This window comes from Pyrus communis, chromosome 5 (assembly GCF_963583255.1).
Source record: "Pyrus communis chromosome 5, drPyrComm1.1, whole genome shotgun sequence".
NCBI lineage: Eukaryota > Viridiplantae > Streptophyta > Magnoliopsida > Rosales > Rosaceae > Pyrus > Pyrus communis.
The window spans coordinates 12891992-12904902 of record NC_084807.1 but is presented as its reverse complement, the minus strand read 5'-3'; the positions used below and the strand labels follow the sequence as shown (position 1 = coordinate 12904902).

The 12911-nt window shown below is 38.1% G+C and overlaps 1 protein-coding gene across 1 annotated transcript; it reads right to left on the bottom strand.

The window, feature by feature from the left end:
- Nucleotides 1–3744: 3744 nt before the first annotated feature.
- On the bottom strand, nt 3745–11294 carry LOC137734292 (uncharacterized; the record flags this gene model as incomplete). Its single annotated transcript, XM_068473583.1, has 5 exons — nt 3745–3788; nt 9239–9472; nt 9719–10087; nt 10289–10483; nt 11207–11294. Coding segments are annotated over 5 exons (930 nt in total), but the record flags the coding sequence as incomplete, so codon positions are not given.
- Nucleotides 11295–12911: the final 1617 nt, after the last annotated feature.

Sequence of the window (12911 nt, the reverse complement as noted above, 5' to 3'; positions counted from 1 at the left end):
AAGTAGTCTTTTAAGCTAGTTCTATGCGTTTTCAGGTTTTAAGAGCAAAGTATGCAAAAGGATGCATTTTGGAGCTTTTTGGAGCAAATTAGAGCTTGGAATGGACATCATATGCTTGGAGCCAAGAGGATGGACGAAATTGAAGACTTGAAGATGATGATTCCTACTTGAGCAAGGTTTCCTAGTTGAAGTAGGAAAGTCCCTAAATGGAAGATGGTTTCCTAGTTGAATTAGGATTCCTAGTTAAGATGGGTTTCCTAGTTGAATTAGGATTCCTAGTTAAGATGGGTTTCCTAGTTGAAATAGGATTCCTAGAAGAATGAAGATTCCTACTCAACTAAGGTTTCCTACTTGATGAAGGAAAGTCAAAATCCAAATGGTCTCAAGTGAAGCAACAAAGAAGCTTTCCAAGTCCAAGAAGGAGAAGAATTCCAAGATGAAGAAGGATTAGCTTTCCTAATCCTAATGCACAAGGTTTTCAGCCACAAAGAGGAGTCCTAAACACTTTAGGACACCTTATCCTAATCCTATAGGGATGCCATGCACTTTACCTTATCTTGGAGGGTTTCTAGAAGCCTTAGATGCCCTATCCTATCTTTGCCGTGGGTTTTATCCAAATCCCCTTAGTTTTTAGGCTTTCTAGAAGCCCTAACATTATCCCTACAAAGGTGCTGCACCCTTATCTCTTTTTCCCTACAAATTTGGCCCTTAAAACATGATTCTAGGAACCTTATCTTATCTCCTACAAAAGTGGCGCCCCAAATCCTTCTAGAAGTGCCAATTTCTGCCACAAAACACTTTGTTTCTAGAACCCTAAAAATCTGGCGCCTCTATTCCTTTTCCTTTGGGGTTTCCTACCTTCTAGATGGCCTATTTCCTTGTGGATTTGGGTTATTCAAGTCCATATCTGATTACCCTAGGGTTTTAAGTGCCTATATATACTCATATTAACCCCTAGATCAGATTACCACCTCTCATACACATTCATTAATTCCAGAAATTCGTCCAAACACCTTTCTCCTTAATTTTAAGCCTTGCCGCACCATCCCCTTCCCCTAAACACTACTATATCCCTCCATAACCATGCATCCATACACCTAAGGCCCTAAACCTGTCCCTAGACCCTTGCCGCACCAAGGAGGAGGAGAAGGAAGCTCGGGAGTTCATGCAATTCGAGTTCGCGTCGCTGGAATTTCTAGGTGTTTCTTTTCCTTTAAATTCAATGTTTAATTTCAATTCTCTTTGTTTTGTGCGTAAGAGGAACTAAACCCCCCTTTGGCTAGGGGGGGATTCGAAACCATGAACATGCTTGCTATATGATTTGATTACCTCTAATTGTGTTTCATAAGTTGTGAATTCAATTTACTTATCTATTTGAATTAAACTGATTTGTGTGTGTTGGTTGAGAGTGCACGCTTAATTATCATGCGTAAATCTAATGCTAGGATATAAGGAAGTTTCACCTAATCGTTACAAACTTATATTCACAAGTAGTAAAAGTTGATGATCTCAATTGCGTTAAGTAAATTCTTGGCATAAGTTTCATGCAATTCATAGTAACGAGTGCTTCGTCAATGCTTATGGTTTTCAAAGAACTTAATGATTCTTGCTTGTATCTCTATTATGCAATTCATGTAGGGAACTTGTGGGGAATACTTTGGGTTGTCGTATGCAATCATCCAATTCAATAATGTTAGGAAAATCTGAGGGTTAATTAGTGCAATTCACGGTTAATCTGGGGCGTTGAGAATTCAATGGTTTATTGAAAAGCAATTAGAAATCATTTTGTGTGCAAGTATGGCATGTGTGGAGATGAACCCCTTAGCTAGCTTCCCATCCATTCAATTCCATCAAATTCGTTCTACAATCTGTTCTAATTTAAAAAGTTTGTTTTGTTTTTAAATTCGTCCAAAACCAATCCCCCTTTACTTTGTTGAGTCATATTAGTTAGAAATCACTTTAGTTTGTGTTTTTAAGTGTCTTAGGTCAAGTTAAAACCAATTTTCGTCCAAAGTTGTGTCTAGTGTTCAAAACTGCCAGATTGTGTTTTTAAGGCAGTTTTGAGTGTTTTGGTGCTGTTTTGAGTCTTTTGGTTTGTTTTGGTGTTTTAAAGTTTAGTTTTGCATTCTTTGAGTCTAGTATAGTGTTTTAAACTTGTTTTTACGTATTTGAGTCAGTTTCCAAGTGATTAACAATCCCTCCTAATCCTCGGTCCAGAACGATCCCTACTTACATTCTTCACTACAATTGATAAAAAGAGGGTTTAATTTGTGTGCGTATAAATCTCGCATCAGAAGACTCATGGCACAAAGGGGGTGGTTTGATGGTCTACATTTCTGCAATGGATGAGTTTATGGAAGAGTGTTTGGAATGGGTGAATTTCTGGCACAAAGGCCTTATTTCTGTGGTGAATGGATCCCCCTCCTTTGTGGCTGCAATGAAGGGTTATTTATAGGTGGAATGGGGGGAACATTGTTGATGTAATATTTCCTTCCTAATGCTAGAATATATTTAGTATAATGGCATAAGTAAGGGTGTCGAAACCACAGGGACTAATTGGACCTTTGTAACTACTTGTTTGCAAGAAATCTAAGAAATGAATCAAACTAGTCTAAATAGGCAGATTTGAATCAAACTAATCAAACTATGCAGATTTTGTTGTTTTAACTTGAAAGCATAAGAGAATGAAGTAAACACAAATCAATGAATCAACAACCAATATAATGAGATAGTATCAATGGAAATGAAACTAGGGATTCGATTTCACCATTGCTCAATTAAATCCATGTTTGTTAAGTTGGTTTATACTCATTCATCTACAAATTTCTTGAGTTTGTTTCACTTGGATATGATCAACCATATGATGTGTGGATTTGATCAAATGTCTATAATCTTGAACCTAATTGTGATGTGCAACTTTGGTTCATAATCTAGAGTATGTAATGCACAAGAAACGTTCACTAAACCAAAGGGAACACTTGGCAGGATGTTTGCCAATCTTTCCCTTCATTCATTCACAAATCCACCAATATTAGACATGATGTATGTTTTAATCTTGGCTAAACAACCTGTGGTTAACTCAAATGGCGATCAAGCATACAAATCAACCCACAAATTCACAATTATAACAGAGAATGAATCAAGAACTAGGTAGACAAACTGAGCATTCTAACTTAATTACATAGCAACTTTGCAAGGTTACATCGAATCCCTAGAGGAAGCTTAGTTACAATTCATGTTTACAAAAGATTTGACATAAAAGTATAAAACATGAATGAACATAGAATTGATAAGAATGAACCCTTGAAGCAAAACTGATGTTGAAGTCCTTGAAGAGTTCCTTGGTGTTGCTTCTCCAAATGTGGTGCGGATGAAGTAGATTGGTTTGGTTTGGATGGTTTCTGCCCTTAGGACAGAAATGGACAGAGAATGGGGTGAAGTAGGGGGGTTTTAGAGTGTGTAATGGACTGAAAACGAAGAAGGAACCTTGCGGATGGGAAAGGGAGAGAAAATGAGCAGTTTCTGTGAAAGGAAAAGAATGTAGAATGCAATGCAATGGAGAGGACGAATTAGAGTGAATGATGGACAGAAAATGGAGCCAAATAGGGTGTGTGTGATCCCCCAACATTCAGATTGGATCTAGCCTTTGTTTACTCAGATGGCAGAGCATAATTCAGATGGAATGATGGGTTTCTGAGTGTAGTGGACGCATGGCTTGGACAATTCTGCAAGTATGTGTTTTGTTTAATCAAAATGCATGTGTAAAGTCTGCCACAAGGGAGTGGAACCTGCAAAGGTCAATTGGAGCACCAGAAAATGTTTATACAAGTCTGAAAATGGGAAGAACACATGGCATGGACAAAGGAATGGGTTGGATTTCTGAAATGATGGCATGAAATGGAATTTCTGGAATAAAGGATGCAAGGAATGGACATAATCTGCAGGTATGTGGATATTTAATCCAAGAAACATGTGCAAAGTGTTTGAACATGCATGTGAATGCATGTTTTGGTGTTGAAACCACCTAATCTGACTTCAATGCTTGTTTTATTTAGAATCACTCAATTTGGCCGAATTTCACCACATTCCTTCATTTGCCTTCCAATTGATCTTATTACACACTTGGCTGCACACTAACACCAAACAAAGTAAAATGCAACTAGTTTAATCCAAAAACAATACAAAAACGCCAAATAAGAAAGCTATACATGCATGCAAAATGTGACTATCAAATACCCCCAAACCTGGTTTTTGCTAGTCCTCGAGCAAACTTAAAACTAAAACACACAAAACTCAAACATCTAACTAAACCACTTTCGCTAGCTAAACGATTGCACTGAGCATGTGCAACAAGCCTTTGAACCCCTAGGTGTCCCTAGTTGGAGGAGTTGTGTCTCCTGAGGGTTTACAGTGATGACACCCACAAACATTTACAAAATCTGCAAACAACTTGGTTAAAACATGCTTTAAACAAACTAATAAGAACCAATGAAGATTTTGTCATTCATTCAACTCAAAAGATTGCCACTTCAAAGAATCGTATCAATTGTAACGTATAAAGATATTTCTCCATGTCTTACAACTTCAAGGTCACCATACCCAAATGCTTCAGATAGAATTCGCCTCAACTCTACTCCTCACAGAATCCACTCAAGTTTTCACTCAGATCTTAAGGTTTAGTCTCTCAACAACATATATGAGTGAAATTATGTAAAGGAAATCAAAATTCTCACATATGAAATCTGAAATGGAAGCACAGTTTCTGAGTAGATCTCATGAAATGAATCAGATGCTAAGAATATAGATAACACACACACTTACCATCACCCATGAATACATGATGCGAGATTTATACGCGCATAAATTAAACCCTCTTTTCGTCAAATTGTAGTATATGTATAAGTAGGGATCGTTCTGGACCGGGGATTAGGAGGGATTGTTAATCACTTGGATTTGACTCAAAAACGTAAAAACAAAGTTAAAAACGTTCACAAAGACTCAAAGGACTCAAAACAAGTTCAAAAGACTCAAAACTGCCTAAAAACACTAACTAGGCAGTTTCTGACCTTAAACCCAATGTTGGACGAATTTAAGATTATGGTTTGATTCAAACGTAAAAACACAATATAAAACACTATACTAGACTCAAAGAATGCAAAACTAAACTTTAAAACACTAAAACAAACCAAAAGACTCAAACATCACCCAAAACACTCAAAACTGCCTTAAAATCACTTTCTGGGCAGTTTTGAGCACTTTGGTGAATTTGGACGAAAATTGGGAAATAAAATGAATCAAAACACTTAAAAGCACAAACTAAATTGATTTCTAACTAAATTGGACATTAAAGTAAAGGGGGATTTAGATTTATACGAAAATTGAAATAACAAAACAAGTTAATAAACTAAACAGATTGTAAAACGAATTTGATGGAATGGAATGAATGGATGATAGATTGGCTAAGGGGTTCATCTCCATACATGTTATACTTGCATAATAAAATGATTTCCAATTGCATTTCATTAAACTATGATACTCAACACCCCAAGTTAACCGTGATGCACTAATTAACCTTCAAATCTTCCTAACGTTATTGAATTGGATGATGCATGCGACAATTCAAAACATTCCCCACAAGTCCTCAACATGAATGCATAGAAGAGGTACAAGCAAGAATAATTACGCTCTATGAAAATGATAAGTGTTGACGAGGCATTCGTTACTATGAATGCATGAAACTCTTGCCAAGAATTCGTTTAACGCGATTGTTTATAAGCAACCTCCACTACTTGTGAATATAAGTTCGTAACTATTAGGTGAAACTCACTTATATTCTAGCGTCATATTCATGCATGAAAATTAAGCGTGCACTCTCAATAAACATACATAAATAAGTTATCAATAAAACGGTTAAACAAATTGAATCACAACTTATGAAACGCAATTAGAAGTAATCAAATCAAAATGCAAGCATAAACATATATTCGAATCACCCCCCAACCAAGGGGGAGTTTAGTTCCTTATGATACAAAACAAAGAGAATCAAAGAAACACCTAAACATTCCAACAACTCAAACTTGAATTGTATGAACGTTTAGGCACTCTTCTCTTCCATGCCTCATTCGTACAAAACAAAGAGTATTGAAATTAAACATAGAAATCAAAGAAACACCTAAACATTCCAACAACTCAAACTTGAATTGTATGAACGTTTAGACACTCTTATCTTCCTCTTCGTTGTAGCACAAGGTCTAAGGATAGTTTGATGGTGTGAATGGTTTGGGTAGTGGTGGAGGAATGGAAGGATGGTGTTTGGATTTGTAGGGAAGACTCACGGCACAAAGGGGGTGGTTTGATGTCTACATTTCTGCAATGTATGAGTTTCTGAAATGGAAGTGTGTATGAGAATGGATGAATTTCTGGCACAAAGGCCTTATTTCTGTGGTGAATGGATTGTGTATGAATGAGTGTGAATGAATGAGTATTTATAGGTGAAATGGGGGGAACATGACAGCTAGGTTGCATGTGCACATGTTGGTTGAATGATTATGAGTGCATGTGGCTGAAATAGCATGTGGAATGGCTGGAAATGCAAGGAGAAGGCATGTGCACGGTTTTGGGAGAGAATGGGAGTGCAAGTGGCTGAAATGTTAGAGGAACAAGTGCATGTGGCTGCATTGTGGTGCAATGATGGAGGAACAATCTGAAAATGCAAGGTATGGCTGGAATGATTGTGTTTGTTTGAATGTGCATGTGATTAAATTAAAGGATGCAAAGTAAATAAATAATGAATGCATGTGTTGATATGAATGTGTTTGCATGTGAATTAAAGCTTGGGTGAATGATGATAAATGCATGTGGATGGAAATAATGAAGGGTGAATGTGCATGTGCTGCAATGGGTTGGGGAAAACATGTGAGGGAATGATTAAGGTGAATGAATAATGAAATGGGAAAGCATGTGCAAAAGGGGAATGCATGTGGCTGCAAGGTTTTGTGTTAGGTGATGGGTGCATGTTAAGTGATAAGTGATATGATAAGTGATGATGATAAGTGATAAGTGATAAGTGATAAGTGATATGATATGTGGTTATGATAAGTGATAAGTGGTGATGATAAGTGATATGATATGTGGTTATGATAAGTGATAAGTGGTGATGATAAGTAATGGGAGCATGTGAGGGAATGAATAATGAATGCATGTGTATGGTTTTGGGAGAAAGGTGGAGATGCACGGCATAAGGGAATTGGAAAGGTTTAAATGTCTTAAAACTAAAGGGAACAAGGTTCCAACACTTTGGTCTTCAATTTCGTCCAACATTTTGGCGCCAAGCATAAGCTAACCATCCTTAGCCCAAAAGTGCTCCAAAAGTCTCCAAAATGCATCTTTTTGCTCCTTTAGCCCTTTGGACCTACAAACACACGAAAATAGCTTAAAGGACTAAAATAACTAAAGAAACATAACGTAAATGCACGAGAACAAGCCATTTAAGTCGCTTGAATATGCTCCTATCAATACATCCTCAATGATCAGCTAGGTCTTTCTCAAGATTGTAATGTAAGGCTTAGGTTATAGGTTACGAGAGAAGTGATATGAAGTACTAGAGCTTGGGGCATACCAAAGTGTTCTTGAGGGTCATGCTCTTCAATTGCATTTGTTTTCTTTCTTCTTTGTTTTTGGCATCCAGGCCCTATGTCTTATAATGAGGAGATTTGGAACTTGTATCCATTTTAATTCTCTTCTTTTCTTTTTTTTTTATATAACCCCTTTTTTTTAGAAGCATCTTCAACATAGGTGCCCTCGGTACATGCCACAATCTTGTTCTATAACTCAATCTGCCCTTAGTCTTCATCACATTGGTATTCCCCAAACTATAAGGCATGGCTTGTAATGGGCTAGAATGGGTAGATTATGGTGTGGGTGATGAAAGAATTGGGCTAAAGTGTTTGGCTGCAACGAGGGTGAATGGAGCACACAAATGGGTAGGATTTAAGCCTTTTAGTAGTTAAACATGCATAGCCTAACATCATCTCATTGAGTTCATTCATGAATGATACTAAATACATGGTATCTGCAAAGGAAAATGATTCTTAGCATCCAAACGAAATAGAAATAATGAGATCATTTAAAGTGAAAATGAAAGAAAAAGATAGGAGTAGAAACACTTTAAACCCTCTCAAATAAGCAATTAGGCTCAAAATAACTCACTAGGGTAGTCTCCACTATTCTTCTTCCAGAATTTGAGTATGGTACCTCTATCATCATAATTTCAAGAGTTATAGCTTTATAAAGGACAACAAGATGCAACTCTTTTCCATAGCAACCCAATTGTTTGTTTTCAAACATAGTCCTCATATACATTCATATTAGCATGCAAAAACACTTTTAACCAAAACTAACACCTCAAATAGGCACAAGCACAAAACAACAAACACAAAACAAAACTTCCAAACCACCCCCAAACCTAATCTAAACATTGTCCTCGATGTTTAAACTTGTATGCAATGTAAGTAGGCAAAGAAAATAGAATGGTAACAAAATAAAATAAACACAACATAAAGAAAGAACACAAACCACACTAGGTTGCCTCCTAGCAAGCGCTTTATTTAATGTCTAGGCAAGACATGGTAGCTTGTTCATGGTGTTGAAAATTCAAGAACATCCACGACTTGATACACTTGCTCTTCATCCACTTTATCCAAGTATGGTTTCAATCGCTGCCCGTTGACTTTAAAAGAAGTGCCATTCTTCATGTTCTCTATCTCCACAGCTCCATGGGGAAATGTTTGCAAGACTTTGAATGGTCCCACCCACCTAGACTTCAGTTTTCCTGGAAAAAGTCTCAAACGTGAGTCATACAAAAGTACTTTCATACCTTGGTGAAACTCCTTCCTTAGGATGGCCTTGTCATGATAGAGCTTAGTCCGTTCCTTGTAGATTTTGGCATTCTCATATGCCTCATTTCTAAGCTCTTCCAACTCATTAAGTTGGAGCTTCCTTGCTACTCCAGCATCCTTGTAATCAAAGTTGAACTTCTTGATGGCCCAATATGCACGGTGTTCAAGCTCCATTGGCAAATGACAAGCTTTCCCAAACACAAGGCGATAAGGACTCATGCCAATGGGGGTCTTGTATGCTGTTCTATATGCCCATAGTGCATCATTTAACCTCAATGACCAATCCTTCCTTGTAGGGCTCACAGTCTTCATCAAAATGTTCTTGATCTCCCTATTGCTAATCTCCACTTGCCCTGAAGTTTGAGGATGGTACGGGGTTGCCACTTTGTGATTGATGTTGTACTTCTTCATCAAGGATTCAAAAGGTTTGTTGCAGAAATGGCTGCCACCATCACTAATAATAGCTCTTGGGGTTCCAAACCTACAAAAAATCACATCTTTAAGAAAATTCAACACAACCTTATGATCATTAGTTCTTGTAGCAATGGCTTCAACCCATTTGGATACGTAATCCACTGCCACCAATATGTATAAGTAGCCAAAAGAGGATGGAAATGGTCCCATGAAATCGATTCCCCAAACATCAAAGAGTTCCACCACCAAAATGTTGTTCAATGGCATTTCATTTCTTCGACTAATGTTCCCCATCTTCTGGCACCTATCACACTTAGAGCAAAAATCAAAAGCATCTTTGAATAAAGTAGGCCAAAAGAAACCAGATTGTAAAACCTTTAGAGATGTCTTTTTGGCACCAAAATGGCCTCCACATGCCAATGTGTGGCTAAATGTTAGGATGCTTTGTTGCTCACTCTCTGGGACACATCTCCTAATGATTTGATCAGGGCAATATTTAAACAAATATGGTTCGTCCCAAACGTAGTGCTTTACCATGGCAAGGAACTTCTTTCTTTCCTGAAAAGAAAGGTCATTTCTCATTATATCACAAGCAAGATAATTAACAAAATCTGCATACCATGGTTCTTTTTCTTGAACAACAAAGAGTTGCTCATCTGGAAATGATTCATTTAGGGGCAAGGGTTGTCCCACTCCATGGTTTTCATTAAGCCTGGACAAATGGTCAGCCACAACATTATCACTGCCCTTCTTATCTCGAATTTCCAAGTCAAACTCTTGTAGTAAGAGTATCCATCTAATCAAGCGTGGTTTAGCATCTTTCTTTGTCATCAAATACCTAATGGCTGCATGATCAGAAAACACAATAACTTTAGATCCCACAAGATATGACCTAAACTTTTCTAAGGCAAAAACAACAGCAAGCAACTCCTTTTCAGTTGTGGAATAGTTAAGTTGTGCATCATGCAGAGTCCGGCTTGCATAGTAGATCACATGTGGAAGCTTGTTCACCCTTTGCCCTAAAACTGCACCAATAGCATAGTCAGAGGCATCACACATCAATTCAAAAGGTAAAGACCAATTTGGTGCCATAATAATAGGAGCCGAGGTTAGTTCATTTTTCAAAGTATTGAATGCATCCATACAAGCCTTATCAAAATGAAATGCAACATCTTTAGCTAACAGATTGCATAATGGACGAGTGATCATTGAAAAGTTCTTAATGAAACGACGATAAAAACCCGCATGGCCCAAAAAACTTCTTACTCCCTTCACAGTGGTGGGGGCTACCATATTGGTGATGACGTCAATTTTGGCTTTGTCCACCTCCATTCCTTTGCTAGAGATTACATGTCCCAACACAATTCCTTGTTTCACCATAAATTGGCACTTTTCCCAATTGAGAACCAAATTTGTTTCCTGACATCTTTGAAGTACTAACGATAGATGGTTAAGACATTCATCAAAAGAGGAACCAAACACTGAGAAGTCATCCATAAATACCTCAATGAACCTTTCTACCATGTCAGAGAAGATGGCCAACATACATCTTTGGAATGTTGCTGGAGCATTGCAAAGTCCAAAAGGCATTCTCCTGTATGCAAATGTGCCAAAGGGGCAAGTAAAGGTTGTTTTCTCTTGATCCTCCGGAGCGATTGCAATTTGATTGTAACCTGAGTAACCATCAAGAAAACAATAGTGTGAGTAACCCGCCAATCTCTCAAGCATTTGATCTATGAAAGGCATAGGAAAGTAATCTTTTCTAGTGCTAGAATTCAACTTCCTGTAATCGGTGCAAACACGCCAACTGGCCGTGGGCTTGGTGGTCACAAGCTCATTGTTTTCATTCCTCATCACAGTGATTCCCACCTTCTTAGGCACCACCTGAATAGCACTCACCCATTTGCTATCAGAAATGGGATATATGATCCCCACATCTAACAATTTTAACACCTCATTCCTAACAACTTCCTTCATGTGTGGATTGAGCCTTCTTTGTGGCTCACGGCTTGTTTTTGCTCCTTCCTCCAAAAGGATCCTATGCATGCACATGGTAGGGCTTATTCCCTTGATATCTGCAATAGACCAACCAAAAACAGATTTGAACTCTTTTAACACCCTAATTAGTTTATCTTCTTCAATTGGGGTGAGATCAGAAGCTATGATAACTAGAAGAGTTTCAAATTCAGCTAGATATGCATATTTTAGATGTGGTGGAAGTGGCTTAAGTTCAAGTTTTGGTGCCTTAACAGTGGAAGGAGTTAGATGTGATATTGATGATTCTAAAGGCTCAAAACGAGGTGAAACATTCAAAGGATACAATGCCAATGCTTCCAAGGCAGCTACTTCTTCCATGAGTGCATCTTCTTCATCAAACTCATCTTGAGATTGACTCAAAACAGTTTGTAAGGGTTCATTCGATTGTGCCTGCAAGAACTTAGAGAATACAAGTGAATCAAGCACATCAATGGCATAACAATCAAGAGATGACGAAGGATGAGAAAGAGATTCAAACACTTTGAATTGAACTGTCTCTCCTAACACTGTCATAGTGAGGAGTCCATTTTGCACATCAATGATGGTCTTGGCTGTGGCCATGAAGGGTCTTCCAAGCAATATTGGCAACTCACGATCATGTATAGGAGCTTCTTCCATGTCCAACACTACAAAATCTGCAGGCAAGATTAGTTTATCAACTTGAACTAGAATATCTTCTACTATACCTCTTGGATATTTCACTGATCTGTCTGCAAGTTGTAATGAAATGGTGGTGGCTTTCAAATCTCCCAAACCTAGTTGAAGGTACACTGAATAAGGCATTAAGTTGATGCTAGCACCCAAATCAAGCATTGCCTTCTCTACTTTCTTGTCCCCTATGGTGATGTTGATAGAGAAACTGCCTGGATCCTTGAGCTTTGGTGGAAGTTTTCTTTGCAAAACTGCACTCACATTCTCAGACACCACAACCTTCTCATGTGGTCCATACTTCCTTTTGTAGCTGTTTAACTCCTTGAAGAACTTCCCATATGCCGGCATGTTCCTAATGACATCAAGCAAAGGTAAGTTAACATTCACTTTGCTCAGTATATCAAAAATTTCTTTGAATGACTTATCCTGCTTGCTCTTGGCAAGTCTTCCAGGGAATGGTATTGGTGGAGTGTATGGTTTCTCGGCCTTGTGAAGATTTGGTGCTTCCAGGGAGGAAGTGGCATGGCTTGGTTCCTCAATTGATTTCTCATTGTCTCCTTGAGTGACACCTGCATTCACATGATCATATTCATTAGTAACTTCATTGCCAACTCTATTATCAATAACCTTACCACTTCTAAGTGTAGTGATTGCTTTGGCTTGCTCTTGGTTCCTTTGGAGTATCACAGGTTGGCTTGGAAACTTCCCAACCTCTCTTTGGTTCAAGGCATCTGCAATCTGCCCCAATTGTGTCTCCATTTTGGTTAGGGCTGCTGAATGTTGTTGGAGAGCGCTATTTGTGGAATGTTGGAATTGCAAAGTGTTTTGGGCTAACAATTTAACCGTGTCCTCAAGGCTAGTGGCAGGTTTTGGTTGGAAATTTTGGATTGGATTGTTGTTCTTCCATGAAAA